At 44.8% G+C, this 22,181-nt stretch overlaps 1 protein-coding gene across 2 annotated transcripts; it reads left to right on the forward strand.

The window, feature by feature from the left end:
- Positions 1 to 2,458: 2,458 nt before the first annotated feature.
- On the forward strand, positions 2,459 to 16,562 carry fbxo32 (F-box protein 32). 2 transcript variants are annotated; one of them, XR_003876175.1, is made up of 10 exons: positions 2,459 to 2,733; positions 4,345 to 4,460; positions 4,610 to 4,659; positions 4,761 to 4,853; positions 9,582 to 9,675; positions 10,412 to 10,596; positions 11,820 to 12,002; positions 13,730 to 13,873; positions 15,804 to 16,196; positions 16,232 to 16,562. XR_003876175.1 is itself a non-coding variant. In XM_029747038.1 (9 exons), exons 1-9 carry the CDS (start codon positions 2,621 to 2,623, stop codon positions 15,891 to 15,893), a joined length of 1,068 nt encoding a protein of 355 aa, XP_029602898.1. In that variant the 5' UTR covers positions 2,459 to 2,620; the 3' UTR covers positions 15,894 to 16,562. The 2 variants fall into 2 exon arrangements, 1 of the variants encoding a protein (XP_029602898.1); XM_029747038.1 differs by having other exon boundaries at positions 15,804 to 16,562.
- The last annotated feature ends 5,619 nt before the right edge of the window (positions 16,563 to 22,181 follow it).

Raw genomic sequence — 22,181 nt, forward strand, 5'->3', positions numbered from 1 at the left:
GAGGAAGAGAGAGGGAGAGAGAGAGACGGAGAGATAACACATCACATCATAACACATCATATTTACATTTACGTTTCTGTCATTTAGCAGACGCTCTAATCCAGAGCGACTTACAAATGAACAGATGAACGACTTACACACCACATCACATCATAACACATCACATCATAACACATCACATCCCATCACATCATAACACATCACATCATAACACATCATAACACATCACATCATAACACATCACATCATAACACATCACATCACATCACATCATAACACATCACATCACATCACATCATATCACATCACATCATAACACATCATAACACATCATATCACATCACATCCCATCATAACACATCACATCACATCATAACACATCACATCACATCATAACACATCACATCACATCATAACACATCACATCATATCACATCACATCACATCACATCATAACACATCACATCATAACACATCACATCACATCACATCACATCATATCATAACACATCACATCATAACACATCATAACACATCACATCATATCACATCATATCACATCATATCATAACACATCACATCACATCACATCACATCATATCACATCATATCATAACACATCACATCATAACACATCATAACACATCATAACACATCACATCATAACACATCATAACACATCATAACACATCACATCACATCATATCACATCATATCACATCATATCATAACACATCACATCACATCACATCACATCATATCACATCACATCACATCACATCACATCATAATACATCATAACACATCACATCATATCACATCACATCATAACACATCACATCATAACACATCATAACACATCACATCATAACACATCACATCATAACACATCATATCACATCACATCATAACACATCACATCATAACACATCACATCATAACACATCACGTCACATCACATCACATCACATCACATCATATCACATCATATCACATCACATCACATCACATCATAATACATCATAACACATCACGTCACATCACATCACATCATATCACATCACATCATAACACATCACATCATAACACATCACATCATATCACATCACATCATAACACATCACATCATAACACATCACATCACATCACATCATAACACATCACATCACATCACATCACATCATAACACATCACATCATAACACATCACATCACATCACATCATAACACATCACATCACATCACATCAACACATCACATCACATCATAACACATCATAACACATCATAACACATCACATCACATCATAACACATCACATCATAACATAACACATCACATCACATCACATCATAACACATCACATCATAACACATCATAACACATCACATCATAACACATCACATCATAACACATCACATCATATCATAACACATCACATCATAACACATCATAACATAACACATCACATCACATCATTACACATCACATCATAACACATCACATCATAACATAACACATCACATCATATCATAACACATCACATCATAACACATCATAACATAACACATCACATCACATCATTACACATCACATCATAACACATCACATCACATCATAACACATCACATCATAACATAACACATCACATCATATCATAACACATCACATCATAACACATCATAACACATCATAACACATCACATCATAACACATCATAACACATCACATCATATTATAACACATCACATCATAACACATCATATTATAACACATCACATCATAACACATCATAACACATCATATCACATCACATCATAACATAATGCCTTGCATTATACCTGGGAAGAAAATACTTCAACTTGCCATTGAGTCAACCAGTGGATACCTCATGGCCATTGGCTAGACTTCCCCCAAGGCAAAATACTGTCCCACACAGCTACAAGGAAACCTCCAGAACAATACATTCATTTGACTTGGTGAAATTCATATTTTTTGGGGGGGGACATAACTTGCTACCACTTTTCTTTAGTCAGGGGAATTGACAGAAACTGAGCCTGGAGGAGTTCTGTGTTGTTTTGTTTTATTTTTCCATCTGATTATTTGAACTAAGTCATCGAGAAAGGGTTGTTGTGTCCAGGTCAAATGAAAACGCTCTGATTCAGCAGTATAAAATGGTTAAGGTATCTTCCAGCACAGGACATTTGCCCCCAAACACCCAGTGTGGGTGATACTGTTCCTTCCCTGGGTGATAATGTTCCTTCCCTGGGTGATACTGTTCCTTCCCTGGGTGGTAATGTTTCTTCCCTGGGTGGTAATGTTTCTTCCCTGGGTGATAATGTTCCTTCCCTGAGTGGTTTTGCAATAGTGAAGAAGATAAACAAAGCCACGTGTTTCTGCACCGTTTCCAACAGGGGGAGGAGCTAAAGTGTTTACTTCCTGGTTTGTTCACTGGTGAATATAAAGGCCGCTGCGCAGTCACAATACCAGACAACACATCACCTTACTGAACACCAGACGGGAGATAAAAACTAACCTGTATCTTACAACATTTAACCTTCTTCAACATAAAGTCCGGAGCTGTCGTTTTCTATCGGCGCTGTTGATTTTAAACAGTCCAGAATGCCTTTTCTTGGACAGGATTGGCGGTCCCCCGGTCAGAGCTGGGTTAAAACTGAAGAGGGATGGAAAAACTTTTCTTCAGACGACAAAAACAGCAATGACTCAGACGTGAGGTCAGTATCGGGTAACTGAATGTATTTGTGCTTCCTGATACATGTTGTCTGGAGCAGCATCAACACCAGCTTAGTGACATTGAGGAGAACAACTGAAGTGCGCCATCAACTTATCCAAGGAGTTTTCCCATCAAATGCTCTGAGAGAGCGATAGAGAGAGACACTTTTGTGTTTTATTATCTACTTCACTTGCTTTGGCAATGTTAACATATGTTTCCCATGGTAATAAAACCCCTTGCGTTGAGAGGTTGCGGCGGGGGACAGAGAAAGATAAAAAATATATACATATTGACATCCATTCCACCTCTAAAATAAGTGATAAATACATAAGTGATAGAAACCTATGTGACGTTACTCACAATACAGTATTTGCTCTTGCTGTTTAAACTATGGCTCAGCAGGAGACCGCTCTTGCTGTTATTGTGTGTTTGAGCGTGTTTCTACTCGTTAATCATTGTGCTATAAATAACTACTGTACAAGTGATGATTAAATCTGTAGGAATTACAGTGGATCCTGACTCCAGGCAGTTTGAAGCCAACTATATGCCAACCTATTGGGAAATCATAGTATCATCTCATATGAGACATTTCTTAAAAACGTTTCATACAACGATAAAATAATTGTTTTTTTTTAAGTACATTAATTTAGCTTTTGTACACCAGACGTGTAACTGGGTGTATGGTCTGTCCCCCCAGCTATTGCTAACTGGGCGTATGGTCTGTACCCCCAGCTATTGCTAACTGGGCGTATGGTCTGTCCCCCCAGCTATTGCTAAATGGGCGTATGGTCTGTCCCCCCCCAGCTATTGCTAACTGGGCGTATGGTCTGTCCCCCCCAGCTATTGCTAACTGGGCGTATGGTCTGTCCCCCCCCAGCTATTGCTAACTGGGCGTATGGTCTGTCCCCCCCCAGCTATTGCTAACTGGGCGTATGGTCTGTCCCCCCCCAGCTATTGCTAACTGGGCGTATGGTCTGTCCCCCCCCAGCTATTGCTAACTGGGCGTATGGTCTGTCCCCCCCCAGCTATTGCTAACTGGGCGTATGGTCTGTCCCCCCCCAGCTATTGCTAACTGGGCGTATGGTCTGTCCCCCCCCAGCTATTGCTAACTGGGCGTATGGTCTGTCCCCCCCCAGCTATTGCTAACTGGGCGTATGGTCTGTCCCCCCCCAGCTATTGCTAACTGGGCGTATGGTCTGTCCCCCCCCAGCTATTGCTAACTGGGCGTATGGTCTGTCCCCCCCCAGCTATTGCTAACTGGGCGTATGGTCTGTCCCCCCCCAGCTATTGCTAACTGGGCGTATGGTCTGTCCCCCCCCAGCTATTGCTAACTGGGCGTATGGTCTGTCCCCCCCCAGCTATTGCTAACTGGGCGTATGGTCTGTCCCCCCCCAGCTATTGCTAACTGGGCGTATGGTCTGTCCCCCCCCAGCTATTGCTAACTGGGCGTATGGTCTGTCCCCCCCCAGCTATTGCTAACTGGGCGTATGGTCTGTCCCCCCCCCAGCTATTGCTAACTGGGCGTATGGTCTGTCCCCCCCCAGCTATTGCTAACTGGGCGTATGGTCTGTCTTCCAGCTATTGCTAACTGGGCGTATGGTCTGTCTTCCAGCTATTGCAAAACAGAGGACGAGTGCTTCCAGGAGAATCTGCTGCTGGCTATTACATACGACATGGCAGCTAAGAAGAGAAGGAAAGACTTCATGAACAACAACGCAAAGATTCCTTGTAAATTGAATCTACAGTATTACAGTACTGGCCAATGACATAATAAAGCGATTTACACAGTAAATGGTCCTCTGCACTGTGACGCTCAGTTTATTTTTTTTCCATGGACGTCCTCAATATCACTCTCTCTCTCTCTCTTTTTCCTACAGATTTCCACAAAGAGAAATGGATTTACGTCCACAAAGGAAGCACTAAAGAGGTAAGGAAGGACATTGTCAACATTATATAAACAGTTACGGTACCCCCCCCCCCGTTGCAGTGAAACCAGACACTAATACCCCATCGTGTAATTACCCCCAGCGTCATGGTTACTGCACTCTGGGAGAAGCCTTCAACCGGCTGGACTTCTGCAGCGCCATCAAGGACAGCAGGAGGTTCAACTATGTCGTCCGGGTGGGTTGACTTCTCTGTTAAATCATCATGAAGGGGTTACTATGAGATGGGAACATAACTTTATTGTTCATCTGGGGGTTACTATGAGATGGGAACATAACTTTATTGTTCATCTGGGGGTTACTATGAGACGGGAACATAACTTTATTGTTCATCTGGGGGTTACTATGAGACGGGAACATAACTTTATTGTTCATCATGAGGATGTGAATTGTCCTTCGGCGTCACCTTAGGAAAATGACAAATGTCACATTGTGCTTTCATACTAATGTAGTGTTGAACATTTTTAAATGGTGTTACCACAGAGAGTAGGGGGTTTAAAGGGTTAACCTCAGACACAGTACTGAGGGGGGTTTAAAGGGTTAACCTCAGACACAGTACTGAGGGGGGTTTAAAGGTTTAACCTCAGACACAGTACTGAGGGGGGTTTAAAGGGTTAACCTCAGACACAGTACTGAGGGGGTTTAAAGGGTTAACCTCAGACACAGTACTGAGGGGGGTTTAAAGGGTTAACCTCAGACACAGTACTGAGGGGGGTTTAAAGGGTTAACCTCAGACACAGTACGGAGGGGGGTTTAAAGGGTTAACCTCAGACACAGTACTGAGGGGGGTTTAAAGGGTTAACCTCAGACACAGTACTGAGGGGGGTTTAAAGGGTTAACCTCAGACACAGTACTGAGGGGGGTTTAAAGGGTTAACCTCAGACACAGTACTGAGGGGGGTTTAAAGGGTTAACCTCAGACACAGTACTGAGGGGGGTTTAAAAGGTTAACCTCAGACACAGTACTGAGGGGGGTTTAAAGGTTAACCTCAGACACAGTACTGAGGGGGGTTTAAAGGGTTAACCTCAGACACAGTACTGAGGGGGGTTTAAAGGGTTAACCTCAGACACAGTACTGAGGGGGGTTTAAAGGGTTAACCTCAGACACAGTACTGAGGGGGGTTTAAAGGGTTAACCTCAGACACAGTACTGAGGGGGGTTTAAAGGGTTAACCTCAGACACAGTACTGAGGGGGGTTTAAAGGGTTAACCTCAGACACAGTACTGAGGGGGGTTTAAAGGGTTAACCTCAGACACAGTACTGAGGGGGGTTTAAAGGGTTAACCTCAGACACAGTACTGAGGGGGGTTTAAAGGGTTAACCTCAGACACAGTACTGAGGGGGGTTTAAAAGGCTGGGTTATGTTCTGGGCATGTAGGTCTGTTCCTCGCTCTCTTCCTTGCTGTTTCTGTCTCTCTCTGCTGTTTCTGTCTCTCTCTGCTGTTTCTGTCTCTCTCTGCTGTTTCTGTCTCTCTCTGCTGTTTCTGTCTCTCTCTGCTGTTTCTGTCTCTCTCTCTCTCTGGGCCTTATCACTTCTCTCCAGACAAGAGGCTCTTTGGAGATATTCTCTTAACTTACAGCGGACTTTCAGGGAGCGAGAGAGAGATACTGTGTGTTTGGTTGTTTGTTTTGAACACATCTCTCTCTGTTGATTTTAAAAGAGAACTAGATTATTCTGAACAGTAAGTACAGACGATCATCAGCATAATATCTAGGTAACGGTAGTAGGGGTCGATATTGGTCTGGGATGTGTTGTCCAGCTTAGTGTACTACTGCTGCTGCATGGTATTAGTGAGGTTCTCGGTTACACAGACCAGGTTTACCGCAGATCAGGGAAATGATCACTGCGTCCCAAATAGCACTCTATTCCCTATATAATGTAGTGCACTACTTTGTCCAGGACCATAAATAGCACTCTATTCCCTATATAATGTAGTGCACTACTTTGTCCAGGACCCATAGGGTGACACAACAACGATCATGGAAACACAGCCACATGTTGATCTATTAGGCAATACTCTCTGGGTTAGTGGAAATGGAGACCGACAAAGCTACGTTGACGTTTAGTTAGTGTAGAGGGGTGGCTAAAAGTACACACACACATATACACAATGTCCTGACCTACTGCTGCCATTCCTCCACACACAGACACTTGTTGGGGCTGTGAAGAGGGGGGTTGGAGGGAGAGGAGAGGAGAGGCACACTTAGACACTTGAGGGAGGTGGAGGGGAGGGTAAAGCCTTCCGCGTGCTTCAGTTTGACTGGTGCCTAGCCGAACTCAATAAAAGACCTTCGCTTGAAAAACGAGGAAAAGGCGTCCATTTTGAGATGCTGTAGCCATTATACACTTCCTAAAAATGGTCAGAATTAATTGCAGATAACTCAATAAATCTTTCATTAATTATTATGAGATGTATGTGTGTGTGTGTGTGTGTGTGTGTGTGTTTTGTTAACCTCCCTTTTTCTCAATTATGATCTTGTCTCATCGCTGCAACGCCCCTACGTGCTCGGGAGGCGAAGGTCGAGTCATGCGTCCTCCGAAATGTGACCCGCCAAACCGCACTTCACAACACCCGCCTGCTTAACCCGGAAGCCAGCCGCACCAATGTGTCGGAGGAAACACCGTTCAACTGGCTACCGGAAGTCAGCCTGCAGGCGCCCGACCCGCCACAAGGAGTCGCTAGAGCGCAATAAGCCAAGTAAAGCCCCCCCCCCGGCCAAACCCTCCCCTAACCCGGACGATGCTGTGCCAATTGTGCGCCGTCCTATGGGACTCCCCGATCACGGATGGTTGTGACACCGCCTGGGAACGAACCCGGGTCGGCCTTCCCTGTAGCTCAGTTGGTAGAGCATGGTGTTTGCAACGCCAGGGTTGTGGGTTCGATTCCCACGGGGGTCCAGCACAGGAAGAGAAAAAAATGTATGAAATGTATGCATTCACTACTGTAAGTCGCTCTGGATAAGAGCGTCTGCTAAATGACTAAAATGTAAATGTAAAATGTAGTGACTCCTCTAGCGCTGCGATGCAGTGCCTGAAACCGCTTCGCCACTCGGGATCCGCCCCAGTGTCATTTCATTTTTACAGAGGAGATCTTAGTCGCACAATTTTTACAATCTAAACAAAGATGTTTGTTTCAATATTTTTCAAGTGGGGAAAAAAATGTGCATGAAAACGATTTTGCTCTTCGTTGAATGAAAACAAACCCTTCAACTGAAGAACTCCTACTGTTGACCAATCACTGGCAAAGGGGTGTAGACTGAGGCTACCGACTGAGGCTACCGACTGAGGCTACCGACTGAGGCTACCGACTGAGGCTACCGACTGAGGCTACCGACTGAGGCTACCGACTGAGGCTACCGACTGAGGCTACCGACTGAGTCTACCGACTGAGGCTACCGACTGAGGCTACCGACTGAGGCTACCGACTGAGGCTACCGACTGAGGCTACCGACTGAGGCTACCGACTGAGGCTACCGACTGAGGCTACCGACTGAGGCTACCGACTGAGGCTACCGACTGAGGCTACCGACTGAGGCTACCGACTGAGGCTACCGACTGAGGCTACCGACTGAGGCTACCGACTGAGGCTACCGACTGAGGCTACCGACTGAGCGACTGAGGCTACCGACTGAGGCTACCGACTGAGGCTACCGACTGAGGCTACCGACTGAGGCTACCGACTGAGGCTACCGACTGAGGCTACCGACTGAGGCTACCGACTGAGGCTACCGACTGAGGCTACCGACTGAGGCTACCGACTGAGGCTACCGACTGAGGCTACCGACTGAGGCTACCGACTGAGGCTACCGACTGAGGCTACCGACTGAGGCTACCGACTGAGGCTACCGACTGAGGCTACCGACTGAGGCTACCGACTGAGGCTACCGACTGAGGCTGGCCTCGAGGAAAAATGTTCTGCACAAACAACCGCAAAAAACCCTCACGAAGAACAGAAACGCCACTGAATGTGGTCATTTTATATCTATATATATATATATGTATATATCTATATCTATATATATATCTCAAACTGTTTGGGATGGGAAGCATGCGGACCCCTTAAGGGGCTCTTGTGTTGTGTTGGGGGGTGCTGCTGACAATGGTCACATGTCCTGTCCAGACTTGTGTAAGGACCAGTTTCTCCATGATGTCAGTAGCTGTGTGTTGTTACATGCCACCCTGGCCTGGCCGTGGTGTACACTGTGTTAGACTAGACACCCTGGCCTGGCCGTGGTGTACACTGTGTTAGACTAGACACCCTGGCCTGGCCGTGGTGTACACTGTGTTGGACTAGACACCCTGGCCTGGCCGTGGTGTACACTGTTAGACTAGACACCCTGCCCCAGCCAGGGCTTGGGCAACACGACCTGCCCCAGCCAGTGGGAACAGTGTTCTAGTGGCTTCTTTAAAGTGACAAGGATACTGTAGGCATGTAAACACACAGGGAGAGAGACACACACACACACACACACACACACACGCGCGCTCTCTCAAGCCCCTATAGGATTCATGCATAATGTCCCTTTCAAGAATGTGTCTGTGTATCCACTGAGTCATGATGGGCTAGAGAGTTCTAGCCAGGTGCAGAGTTTCCAAACACCTCCTCCTCCGTTCCAACAGTCTGCTGATAGTTAGAGACCTGGAGATTGTTGTTTTGAAATGAGCCCCGAGAGAGAAGCATAATAAGCAGTAAGTCATGGAGGAACAGCTTGAGTCCCAAATGGCACCCTATTCCCTTTTGTAGTGCACTACTTTAGACCAGGGCCTTGCTATTAGTGACGCAGAGACAGAGAAGTATAGCAAACAGTAAGTAATGGAGGAACAGAGAGTCTGTGAGTCTGACAGTAGGCTTGCTGATATTTATGTCTGTTTTGTCTCTTTCTCTCCCTCTCTCTCTCTCTCTCTAGCTGCTGGAGCTCATTGCCAAGTCCCAGCTGCCGTCGCTCAGCGGAGTGGCTCAGAAAAATTACATGAACATCCTGGAGAGAGTGGTGCAGAAAGGTGAGCTCTCTTTCTGTTTAAATCTCAAAGTCGGTCTTTCTCCCCCCTCTCTTCATGACTTCCTAGTTTTATTATTATTGTGTACCTGCATGCTTCCTCTTACCATGCTCAAGAGACCAGGTCATGTAAATGTCATCAAAACCGATTTGACCCATCATCTGGGTGACCGGCGTGTTTTAATGACAGAAGGTGTAATGATGCATGGTCGCTACATAATGGCGTGTTTTAATGACAGAAGGTGTAATGATGCATGGTCGCTACATAATGGCGTGTTTTAATGACAGAAGGTGTAATGATGCATGGTCGCTACATAATGGCGTGTTTTAATGACAGAAGGTGTAATGATGCATGGTCGCTACATAATGGCGTGTTTTAATGACAGAAGGTGTAATGATGCATGGTCGCTACATAATGGGGTTCTCAGTGGAAATAATAATAAACAGTCAACACACAGTCCTCTGTGGTCTGATTTTTATAAACTAAATGTCCCTTCAGCTAAACAAAGGATCAGGTTGTTTAGGACATGTTATGAAACCCATTGGTAGATCTAGAACTGGTGGTGTAAATGGCACCGCCGAGGAGGCACCGAACACCGTGTGTATTAACTGCATTGACACGTTTTTGTCCCTTTTTTTTTGGTTTTAATAAATAACACATTCATGATACAAAGTTCACTTCCGTTTTGTCTTCCTGAGAGTTGCTTGAACATGTTTTCTCTTGTCCTCTCCCTCCACAGTCCTGGATGACCAGCAGAATGTCCGTCCCATCAAGGAGCTCCTTCAGACCCTGTACGTGTCTCTGTGTGGTCTGGTGCAGGATATGGGGAAGTCTGTCCTGGTGGGAAACATCAACTGTTGGGTCCACCGCATGGAGAACATCCTGCAGTGGCAACAACAACTGGACAATATTCAGATCAACAGGGTGAGTAGGACAGGCTCAGCTAGTCAGCTAGTTAGTTAGCTAGTTAGCATGGAGAACATCCTGCAGTGGCAACAACAGCTGGACAATATTCAGATCAACAGGGTGAGTAGGACAGGCTCAGCTAGTCAGCTAGTTAGTTAGCTAGTTAGCATGGAGAACATCCTGCAGTGGCAACAACAGCTGGACAATATTCAGATCAACAGGGTGAGTAGGACAGGCTCAGCTAGTCAGCTAGTTAGTTAGCTAGTTAGCATGGAGAACATCCTGCAGTGGCAACAACAGCTGGACAATATTCAGATCAACAGGGTGAGTAGGACAGGCTCAGCTAGTCAGCTAGTTAGTTAGCTAGCTAGTTCGTTAGCATGGAGAACATCCTGCAGCGGCAACAACAGCTGGACAATATTCAGATCAACAGGGTGAGTAGGACAGGCTCAGCTAGTTAACTAGTTAGCATGGAGAACATCCTGCAGCGGGAACAACAGCTGGACAACATTCAGATCAACAGGGTGAGTAGGACAGGCTCAGTTAGCTAGTTAGCTAGTTAGTTAGTTAGCTAGTTAGCATGGAGAACATCCTACAGTGGCAACAACAGCTGGACAATATTCAGATCAACAGGGTGAGTAGGACAGGCTCAGCTAGTTAGCTAGTTAGCATGGAGAACATCCTGCAGCGGGAACAACAGCTGGACAACATTCAGATCAACAGGGTGAGTAGGACAGGCTCAGTTAGCTAGTTAGCTAGTTAGTTAGTTAGCTAGTTAGCATGGAGAACATCCTACAGTGGCAACAACAGCTGGACAATATTCAGATCAACAGGGTGAGTAGGACAGGCTCAGCTAGTTAGCTAGTTAGCATGGAGAACATCCTGCAGCGGGAACAACAGCTGGACAACATTCAGATCAACAGGGTTGAGCCCGACACATTTACAGGATGGAAAGGAATCTGTGAAGGAAAACGAAAGACTATATTAGAATGGGGGAAGGCCACTCTGGTCCTGGAAGACTGCAGCCATTTCCACATTTCTGGATTTTTCCTTCTTTGTTTTAGATCTGTGAGACCAGGTAGTTAGAATTCAGCCAATCACTGATATTGACACCCCCAGGACTAGAGATGCCTCCCTTTTTATTAGAAGGGATATAAGGAATATATTATTGCTGAAGAAAGGAAGCCAAACCAAAAGCTTCCCACCCTATGTAAGTCTCCGTGTCCCCCCCCCTCCTCCAGCCTGTGTCTAAGGGTATGACCCTAACAGACCTGCCTGCCAGCCTGCAGCTGAACATCATGGAGCGTCTGTCAGATGGCAGGGACCTGGTCAGTCTGGGACAGGTGACTCCAGACCTGGGGCAACTCACTGAGGACAGGCTGCTGTGGAAGAGGCTCTGCCAGTACCACTTCACTGACAGACAGGTACAGACTTGTATTTATTTATATATACACACACACACACACACAGTCTTGTATAACTAACTTTGTGGGGACACAATTCAGTCCCATTCAAAATCGTATTTACCTTAACCTGAAACTCTAACCCTAACCCTAACCCTAGCTCCTAACCCTTAACCTAACTCTAACCCTAAACCCCCTAGTAATAGTATTGGACCTTGTGGGGACCAACAAATGTCCCCAGTTGGTCAACTTTTTGTTTGTTTATTATTCTTGTAGGGACTTCTGGTCCACACAAGGATAGTTAAACACATGTGTACACACACACACACACACACACACACACACACACACACACACACACAGGCCGATGTCCCCACAAGTATAGTTAAACACGCACACACACACACACACACACACACACACACACACACACACACAGGCCGATGTCCCCACAAGTATAGTTAAACACGTACACAGACACACACACACACAGGTCGATGTCCCCACAAGTATAGTTAAACACGTGTACACACACACACACACACACACACACACACAGGTCGATGTCCCCACAAGGATAGTAAAACAGTAAACGCACACAGTGCTTTTGGAGTATTCAGACCCTTTTGACTTTTTCCACATTTTGTTACGTTACAGCCTTATTCTAAAATGGATTTAAATTAGTTTTTTCCCCCTTAATCTACACACAATACCCCATAAGGACAAACATTTTGCACATTTTATAAAAAAATACAAACCGGAAATATCACATTACATAAGTATTCAGACCCTTTACTCAGTACTTTGTTGAAGCACCTTTGGCAGCGATTACAGCATCGAATCTTCTTGGGTATGACGCTACAAGCTTGGCACACCTGTATTTGGGGAGTTTCTCTCATTCTTCTCTGCAGATCCTCTCAAGCTCTGTCAGGTTAGATGGGGAGCATCGCTGCACAGCTATTTTCAGGTCTCTCCAGAGATGTTCGATCGGGCTCAAGTCCGGGCTCTGGCTGGGCCACTCAGAGACTTCTCCCAAAGCCACTCCTGTATTGTCTTGGCTGTCTGTTTAGGGTCGTTGTCCTGTTGGAAGGTGAACCTTCGCCCCAGTCTGAGGTCCTAAGCGCTCTTGAGCAGGTTTTCATCAAATCATGTCCAATCAATTGAATTTACCACCAAGTGGACTCCAATCAAGTTGTAGAAAAATCTCCAAGGATGACCAATGGAAACAGGATGCACCTGAGCTCAATTTCAAGTCTCATAGCAAAGGGTCTTATGTAAATAAGATATTCGTTTTTAATTTCTAATTCATTTGCATAAATTTCGAAAACCTGTTTTCGCTTTGTCATTGTTGGGTATTGTGTGTAGATTGAGGATATATATTTTTTTAATCCAATTTTACAATAAGGCTGTAACGTAACAAAATGTAGAAAAAATCAATGGGCCCTGAATTCTTTCTGAATTGCACTGTACCTCCGCACAGTTTAGGGTTTTCATGGTCTTAATAGAATAAATGGATACCAGCTTCACCCGACTGTTATGAAGCCTCATTGAACCCAGCTCTGCACCACACGTAGTTAAGAAGCAATCAAAACAAGCTGAATGTGTCTCTCTCCTTTTTTTTTTGTTGCAGTGCATATCTCAAAAGCTGCATGCGTTTGACAAACAGGACAACACCTCTGATCTGCCACTCAAAAGGCCATGGAGTAAAAAAAATGAATCAAGGTTGTGTGTGTGTGTTCTCTGTGCAGATCCGTAAGCGTCTGATGGTGTCAGACAAGGGCCAGTTGGAGTGGAAGAAGATGTACTTTAAGCTGTGTCGCTGCTACCCTGTCAGAGAGCAATACAGTGAAACCCTGCACTTCTGTACACACTGCCACATCCTCTTCTGGAAGGTAGTGTTGGGAACACTTCCAAATCTCTCATTCCAACATCTCTCTCTCTCTTGCGCGCTCTCTCTCTCTCTCTCTTGCGCGCTCTCTCTCTCTCTCTTGCGCGCTCTCTCTCTCTCTCTTGCGCGCTCTCTCTCTCTCTCTCTTGCGCGCTCTCTCTCTCTCTTTGCGCGCGCTCTCTCTCCTCTCTCTTGCGCTGCTCTCTCTCTCTCTCTCTTGCGCGGCTCTTCCCTCTTCTCTCTCTTGCGCGCTCTCCTTCTCTCTCTCTCTTTGGCGCGCTTCCTCTCTCTCTCTCTTGCGCGCTCTCTCTCTCTCTCTTCTCTGGCTCTCCTCTTCTCTTTTCGCGCGCTCTTCTCTTCTCTTCTTGCTGCGCTCTCTGCTCTCTCTACTTGCGCGCTCTCTCTCTCTCTCTTGCGCGCTCTCTCTCTTCTCTCTTGTCGCTCTCCTCTCTCTCCTTGCGGCCTCTCTTCTCTCTCTTGCTGCGCCGCTCTCTCTCTCTCTTGCGCTCTCTCTCTCTCTTGCGCGCTCTCTCTCTCTTGCGCGCTCTCTCTCTCTTGCGCTCTCTCTCTCTCTCTTGCGCTCTCTCTCTCTCTCTTGCGCTCTCTCTCTCTCTCTTGCGCTCTCTCTCTCTCTCTTGCGCGCTCTCTCTCTCTCTTGCGCGCTCTCTCTCTCTCTTGCGCGCTCTCTCTCTCTTGCGCGCTCTCTCTCTCTTGCGCTCTCTCTCTCTCTCTTGCGCTCTCTCTCTCTCTCTGCGCGCTCTCTCTCTCTCTCTTGCGCGCTCTCTCTCTCCTCCTTGCGCGCTTCTCTCTCTCTCTCTTGCGCGCCTCTCTCTCTCCTCTTGCGGGCTCTCTCCTCTCTCTTGCGCGCTCTCTCTCTCTCTCTGCGCGCTCTCTCTCTCTCTCTTGCGCGCCTCTCTCTCTCTCTTGCGCGCTCTCTCTCTCTCTCTGCGCGCTCTCTCTCTCTCTCTTGCGCGCTCTCTCTCTCTCTCTCTTGCGCGCTCTCTCTCTCTCTCTCTGCGCGCTCTCTCTCTCTCTCTCTTGCGCGCTCTCTCTCTCTCCTGCCGCTCTCTCTCTCTCTCTCTTCTGCGCGCTCTCTCTCTCTCTCTCTTGCGCGCTCTCTCTCCTCTCTTGCGCGCGCTCTCTCTCTCTCTCTTGTGCGCTCTCTCTCTCTTGCGCGCTCTCTCTCTCTCTTGCGCGCTCTCTCTCTCTCTTGCGCGCTCTCTCTCTCTTGCGCGCTCTCTCTCTCGCGCGCTCTCTCTCTTGCGCGCTCTCTCTCTCTTGCGCGCTCTCTCTCTCTTGCGCGCTCTCTCTCTCTCTTGCGCTCTCTCTCTCTCTCTTGCGCGCTCTCTCTCTCTCTCTCTTGCGCGCTCTCTCTCTCTCTCTTGCGCTCTCTCTCTCTCTTGCGCTCTCTCTCTCTCTCTTGCGTGCTCTCTCTCTCTCTTGCGCTCTCTCTCTCTCTCTCTCTCTCTCTCTCTCTGTCTCTCTCTCTCTCTCTCTCTCTTGCGCTGCTCTCTCTCTCGCTCTCTCGCTCTCTCTCTCTGTCTCTCTGTCTCTCTCTCTCTCTCGCTCTCTCGCTCTCTCGCTCTCTCGCTCTCTCGCTCTCTCGCTCTCTCGCTCTCTCGCTCTCTCGCTGTCTCTCTCTCTGTCTCTCTCTCTGTCTCTCTCTCTGTCTCTCTCTCTGTCTCTCTCTCTGTCTCTCTCTCTGTCTCTCTCTCTGTCTCTCTCTCTGTCTCTCTCTCTGTCTCTCTCTCTCTCTCTCGCGCTGCTCTCTCTCTCTCTCTCTCTCTCTCTCTCTCTCGCGCTGCTCTCTCTCTCTCTCTCTCTCTCAATTCATATACAAGTAACACTTTTCTTATTACATAGTAATTAGAGTTATTTTTTTCTTTAGAATTAATTTACTCTACTAAATTCTCTCTCTCTGTGTGTGGTTTCAGGATACAAACCACCCTTGCACAGCCAACAACACAGAGAGCTGCTGTAAGCCTGTTTCTCCACAAGGCTTTATCAACCTCTTCAAGTTCTGAGAGCCACACAGAGCCTGAGTGACTTTTGTACATACAGTACAGAACTGTTTATAGTGCAATCGATGGATTCAAACAGGCCCTTAGTATGTGTATAGTGGTGATGGTGCATTTGATTCCTGGTCCCCATGACACTGGGGAGAGGAAGCAGTGGGGAAATGATGCAATCAAATTCTTGGACGGGAGAGCTGAGGATTCTGGGAGCTGGAGTTCTTCAGCTAAGAACAAGTGAACTTGACAAACTGATCAAAGAGGTGGAACAAGAAGAGGGGGATGAGATGGAACAGAGTACTCTGAAGTTTATTAATAAGTTTGGTCCTTTTTAAAAATATATTTTTTTTAATTCAAATTAAATGCACTTCTCTTCCTGAGTGCAGTTGTGGCATGGCTACCGTAACAGCATACTAAGTTTAAGCATTTTCCAGAAAGGAAATAATTTGCAAAAGTGAATTTGTTTAGTTTTAAATGGGGCTGTCAAACGATTAAAATAGTTAATAGCATTAGTAATATTTTTTTTATTTGATCAAATTTGGCCCTACATTTCCCCCCCCCCCCCCCATTTTAAAAAGCAGTGCATTGAGTTATAGGCATACTATGTTTGGATTGTAAGGGAAAGAGACAAAATATTTTATCAGTGTTTTTAATGGCATTTAAACTAATAACAGCACTAAAGTCACTGCTAACATAGATGTTAATGCTCCCAATGTTTCAGTAGGCCTTCTCCCTCTTTATCAATGTTTCAGTAGGCCTTCTCCCTCTTTATCAATGTTTCAGTAGGCCTTCTCCCTCTTATCAATGTTTCAGTAGGCCTACTCCCTCTTATCAATGTTTCAGTAGGCCTTCTCCCTCTTATCAATGTTTCAGTAGGCCTTCTCCCTCTTATCAATGTTTCAGTAGGCCTTCTCCCTCTTTATCAATGTTTCAGTAGGCCTTCTCCCTCTTTATCAATGTTTCAGTAGGCCTTCTCCCTCTTTATCAATGTTTCAGTAGGCCTTCTCCCTCTTTATCAATGTTTCAGTAGGCCTACTCCCTCTTTATCAATGTTTCAGTAGGCCTACTCCCTCTTTATCAATGTTTCAGTAGGCCTTCTCCCTCTTATCAATGTTTCAGTAGGCCTACTCCCTCTTTATCAATGTTTCAGTAGGCCTACTCCCTCTTTATCAATGGTTCAGTAGGCCTTCTCCCTCTTATCAATGGTTCAGTAGGCCTTCTCCCTCTTTATCAATGTTTCAGTAGGCCTACTCCCTCTTATCAATGTTTCAGTAGGCCTTCTCCCTCTTATCAGTGTTCTTGAAGTTTAACACTTCCTCATTTGCCACACACACTCAAGTATTGAAAGCTTCAGGCGTTCTCAATGAGCGGTTTTCTGATTGGAGTGTTGACTATAAGGAAATAGAATTGTATCCATGGAGACAACGAGCTTTTTAAACCTGTCAAATGTTATGACTTCTACAGAATACATTAACAACCGATCAGCCAGGCCTGAGGTCATGTCAGATATAATACAGGTATTAGATCTAGCCTAGGATACTGAGCCATGTTCTTCAACATCAACTAGTCACAAACTGCTAATAGAATTGGGATACTTTTCTGAACTTAACCTGAAAAACGAAAACAGTAACGTTAGGGGAATGGATTTCCTGTTTTTGATTAAAATCATTGGGGGAAGTTAGCTAACTAGTTGATTCAAGATACAATCAGGCGTGGCATTGTAAACATTTAGTTTGGTTGGCTAGCTAGCGTTAGCATAACTAGCTAACTGCTTTTGTACAAATGATGTTCTTGCTGTTATCTAAAGAAACGCCTGGGAATGTGTTTATGGTTGAACTTCATGTCAGTTTTCCAGTTGAACTGTTGTTGAAAGCTGTGCGCGTAGTGCACCACAAGAGACCGACAGCGCTACTGAGACCGAGGTCACACTGACTGAGAGGGTGACCAGGCGCAGAGCGTGTTGTGTGTTGCGCTTAAAACGGTCCGTGTGGAAACAGGCGCTCAAAAAGGGTCCGTGTGATGAAGAAATGGAGACATGATTAACGGTGTCCAATTTGTTTTCACGGAATTACAAATGTCACGCGTTATTAACGAGTTAACTTTGACAGCCCCAAGTTTTAAAACATAATGGCTTTCATTTTCAAAAAGAAAAAGGCAGGGAAATATATTAACTGATTTGAAGTTTGAAATTAGTTTGGCTCAATTTCAAGGACAAAACAAATTTCAAGTTTTGTGTTTAACGTTTTTGGAAACATTAGACTTTTTTTGATAACCTGGGAAAGTGGAGAGAGATATCCGGCCTTAGCTTTGGCATTGGGGGGACACATTTTGGGAGAGTTATTTTATTTTTACTAAGGTGTTTTTCACCAAAGTTGACTGGTTTGATATTCTTTGATATGTTGACTGCATATATTTTCTAAAACCCAACCCTCCCCTTTTTTTCACTTTGTATATATTTGATATATAAAAGGTTTTTGTATGAATGTGTTTGTATTGTGCTTGTGTGTAGTCACTAGCTGCTAATGCTTTACCAACGATATTACAAAGACACTGAACAATAATAGATATGGTGTTGTGCCCAAGAGCAGCTGGTTAAGAACAAAAGTGGGTTTTCAGATTCTTGTGTTTTAACTTTTTAATCTAGGAGACATTTATTTACAAGAAGAAATGACATGGTACTGAAGGAGCAGCTTTGAAAACCTATATATTTTAAAAGCTTGAAGGACTTTTTTAAATGATTCAAAACATGTTTATTTATGGCTTCCTGCATGATGCTATTTTTTTTTTATACCCAGATGTTTTTCTTTTCTAAATGATTTGTCTGTCTGACATATTGAATAACCTGTTTTGATGGGAACAGGAAGCATGATGGAACTACCTGTGTTGAGTGGTTTAATCTTGTATCCGTCTGCGTCCCAAATGGGACCCTACCCCCCCCCCAATATAGTGCACTATATGAGCCCTGGTCAAAAGTATTAGCATTCCATTTGGGACGTAGTCTTTGACCCCTATTCACACTGCCTAGGCAGTAGAGTAATGTCTAATACATGCAGTGTAATTGTGTGTCATGTTTCTGTTCAATAAATAAACTGAAAATACTTGATTTTTTTGTTGTTTTAGCTGTTTCCATGAATATTTAGTCATTTGTCCACTGTTATTGGAATATGAATTAAATGCACTAATGAAAATATTCTAGCTGTGATGATCATCCCAAGGTTTATTTAACTAGTCAATGACCATGATCCCAAGTTGCAACCCATGTCATACGGTACTGGTATTTACCATGCAGTCCAGAATCTAAAATCCCTTTTTATATTGGGCTCACACAGAGAATACGATCCAAAACATTTCAGCATTATTTGTTGTCCAGCATTCTGTCAGTCATAGCTCAATTACGCCATCAACTGACGACTTGACTTTACTGCAGCGTGATCTTCTCTATTGGCTGATCAGTCCTGGTACTGCAGAATGGTCCTCTATTCATTGGCCAGTGACTGACTAAATAGGCCATTTTTTTTGCATGTATGTAAAAAGTAACCAGTCCACAGCAGGTTTCAAATCAAAATCTAATTTTATTTGTCACATGCGCCAAATACAACATGTGAAATGCTTACTTTACAAGCCATTAACCAACAATGCAATTTTAAGAAAAAAAGTGTTAACTGAAGTAAAAACTAAATAAAGAAAATACATTTTCAATGTTATAAAAATAAATATCTAACATTCAATTAAATCAACTGATAATTCAAGTATATGAAGACGCTATAAATAAACACCAGTCAGTAAAGCAGAGATTTTACAGGAGCTAAGTGTCTTAGTTCGCCATAGGACTCTGGTCTATAGTAGTGCACTATATAGGGAATAGGGCTCTGGTCTAAAGTAGTGCACTATGTAGGGAATAGGGCTCTGGTCTAAAGTAGTGCACTATATAGGGAATAGGGCTCTGGTCTATAGTAGTGCACTATATAGGGAATAGGGCTCTGGTCTATAGTAGTGCACTATGTAGGGAATAGGGCTCTGGTCTAAAGTAGTGCACTATATAGGGAATAGGGCTCTGGTCTAAAGTAGTGCACTATATAGGGAATAGGGCTCTGGTCTATAGTAGTGCACTATATAGGGAATAGGGCTCTGGTCTAAAGTAGTGCACTATGTAGGGAATAGGGCTCTGGTCTAAAGTAGTGTCTTAGTTCGCCATAGGACTCTGGTCTAAAGTAGTGCACTATGTAGGGAATAGGGTGGATTCTGGTCAAAAGTAGTGCACTAGGATGCCATTTTAGACACACATTAGTTTAAACATATGTGTGTTAATGACAGCGGCGGCTACCAATACTTGTTAGCCCATTAAAATACCAATTTGTCATGAAGTGCATTTGCTAACCCAACGAGGTCCTGTCCACAGTGGTATGTAACATATCACCCTGGTCTGTAGAGTGAGGTTGTTCTCTCTAACCGTTGAAGTTTGTCTGAACAGTTATATATTTTACTGCATCGTCAGCTCTACTGTAGTTTTCCTATCTATGTGAGGTCACTGTACATTCATTTCATGTATTTACCTTCATAATCCTAGACTATCTACGTGCAAAGAAATATCCATTGTGTTAAAAATGTCAAAGAAACTCTCTCACTTAAACACTACTAGACACCATTCACATTTAGGATAGATTCCTGGAGAACCTTCCATAAGAGAATGTTAGATTCCTGAAGAATCTTCCATAAGAGAATGTTGTGATAGATTCCTGGAGAACCTTCCATAAGAGAATGTTGTTAGATTCCTGGAGGAACCTTCCATAAGAGAATGTTAGATTCCTGAAGAACCTTCCATAAGAGAATGTTGTTAGATTCCTGGAGAACCTTCCATAAGAGAATGTTGTGATAGATTCCTGGGAGAACCTTCCATAAGAGAATGTTGTTAGATTCCTGGAGAACCTTCCATAAGAGAATGTTGTTAGATTCCTGGAGAACCTTCCATAAGAGAATGTTGTTAGATTCCTGGAGAACCTTCCATAAGAGAATGTTGTGATAGATTCCTGGAGGAACCTTCCATAAGAGAATGTTGTGTTAGATTCCTGGAGGAACCTTCCATAAGAGAATGTTGTTAGATTCCTGGAGAACCTTCCATAAGAGAATGTTGTTAGATTCCTGGAGAACCTCCCACAAGAGAATGTTGTTAGATTCCTGGAGAACCTTCCATAAGAGAATGATGAATGCATACTTCATACAGTGTATGGCAGTAGATCATTTCCATAGCAAATACCATAACGCATTTCATATGGAGAATGACGTTTTGTAGCTTTTCTATGTGATTCACATGTTAGAGTGGGGAGGTGTTATATCCACACTACATATGCATCCTAAATAGCATCCTAAATGGCATCCTAAATGTCGTCCTTCATGAATGGCACGCAACCTACATCTATCATACACCTATGTATCCAATCAATATCCTCCTGGACATCAACGTTGGCCTCAATCCCTCAGTAGGGATATCTTTCTGTGGAAGGATCAATGATCGCTGTCTTTCTGATGATATATTAATAACCCTTGTGTTTCTATTGATCGTTGACCTGACAGCCAGCAACATTCTTTATTGGTACGGAGAACCTTCAGGAGGTCCTGATGAACACATGGAGAGATCCACCAGTACTGGAACTCTTCACTGTATTCCATTGGGATGGATGATATTTATCTTGTAGTATAGTACATATAATACATGTGTTCAATGGGTGTTCCAGGAGGAGGGTTGTGATGCCTTCTATGAAGCCTGGGCACCAGGGAGGGTTGTGATGCCCTCTATGAAGCCATGTGGGAGGTTTGGCTGGGTACCAGAGAGGGTTCTAATTCCCAGCTGCCATGTGGGAGGTTTGGCTGGGTACCAGAGAGGGCTCTGATTCCCAGCTGCCATGTGGGAGGTTTGGCTGGGTACCAGAGAGGGTTCTGATTCCCAGCTGCCATGTGGGAGGTTTGGCTGGGTACCAGGGAGGGTTCTGATTCCCAGCTGCCATGTGGGAGGTTTGGCTGGGTACCAGGGAGGGTTCTGATTCCCAGCAGCCATGTGGGAGGTTTGGCTGGGTACCAGGGAGGGTTCTGATTCCCAGCAGCCATGTGGGAGATTTGGCTGGGTACCAGGGAGGGTTCTGATTCCCAGCAGCCATGTGGGAGGTTTGGCTGGGTACCAGGGAGGGTTCTGATTCCCAGCTGCCATGTGGGAGGTTTGGCTGGGTACCAGGGAGGGTTCTGATTCCCAGCTGCCATGTGGGAGGTTTGGCTGGGTACCAGGGAGGGTTCTGATTCCCAGCTGCC

Source organism: Salmo trutta, unplaced genomic scaffold, assembly GCF_901001165.1.
Source record: "Salmo trutta unplaced genomic scaffold, fSalTru1.1, whole genome shotgun sequence".
In the NCBI taxonomy this organism is placed as follows: Eukaryota; Metazoa; Chordata; class Actinopteri; order Salmoniformes; family Salmonidae; genus Salmo; species Salmo trutta.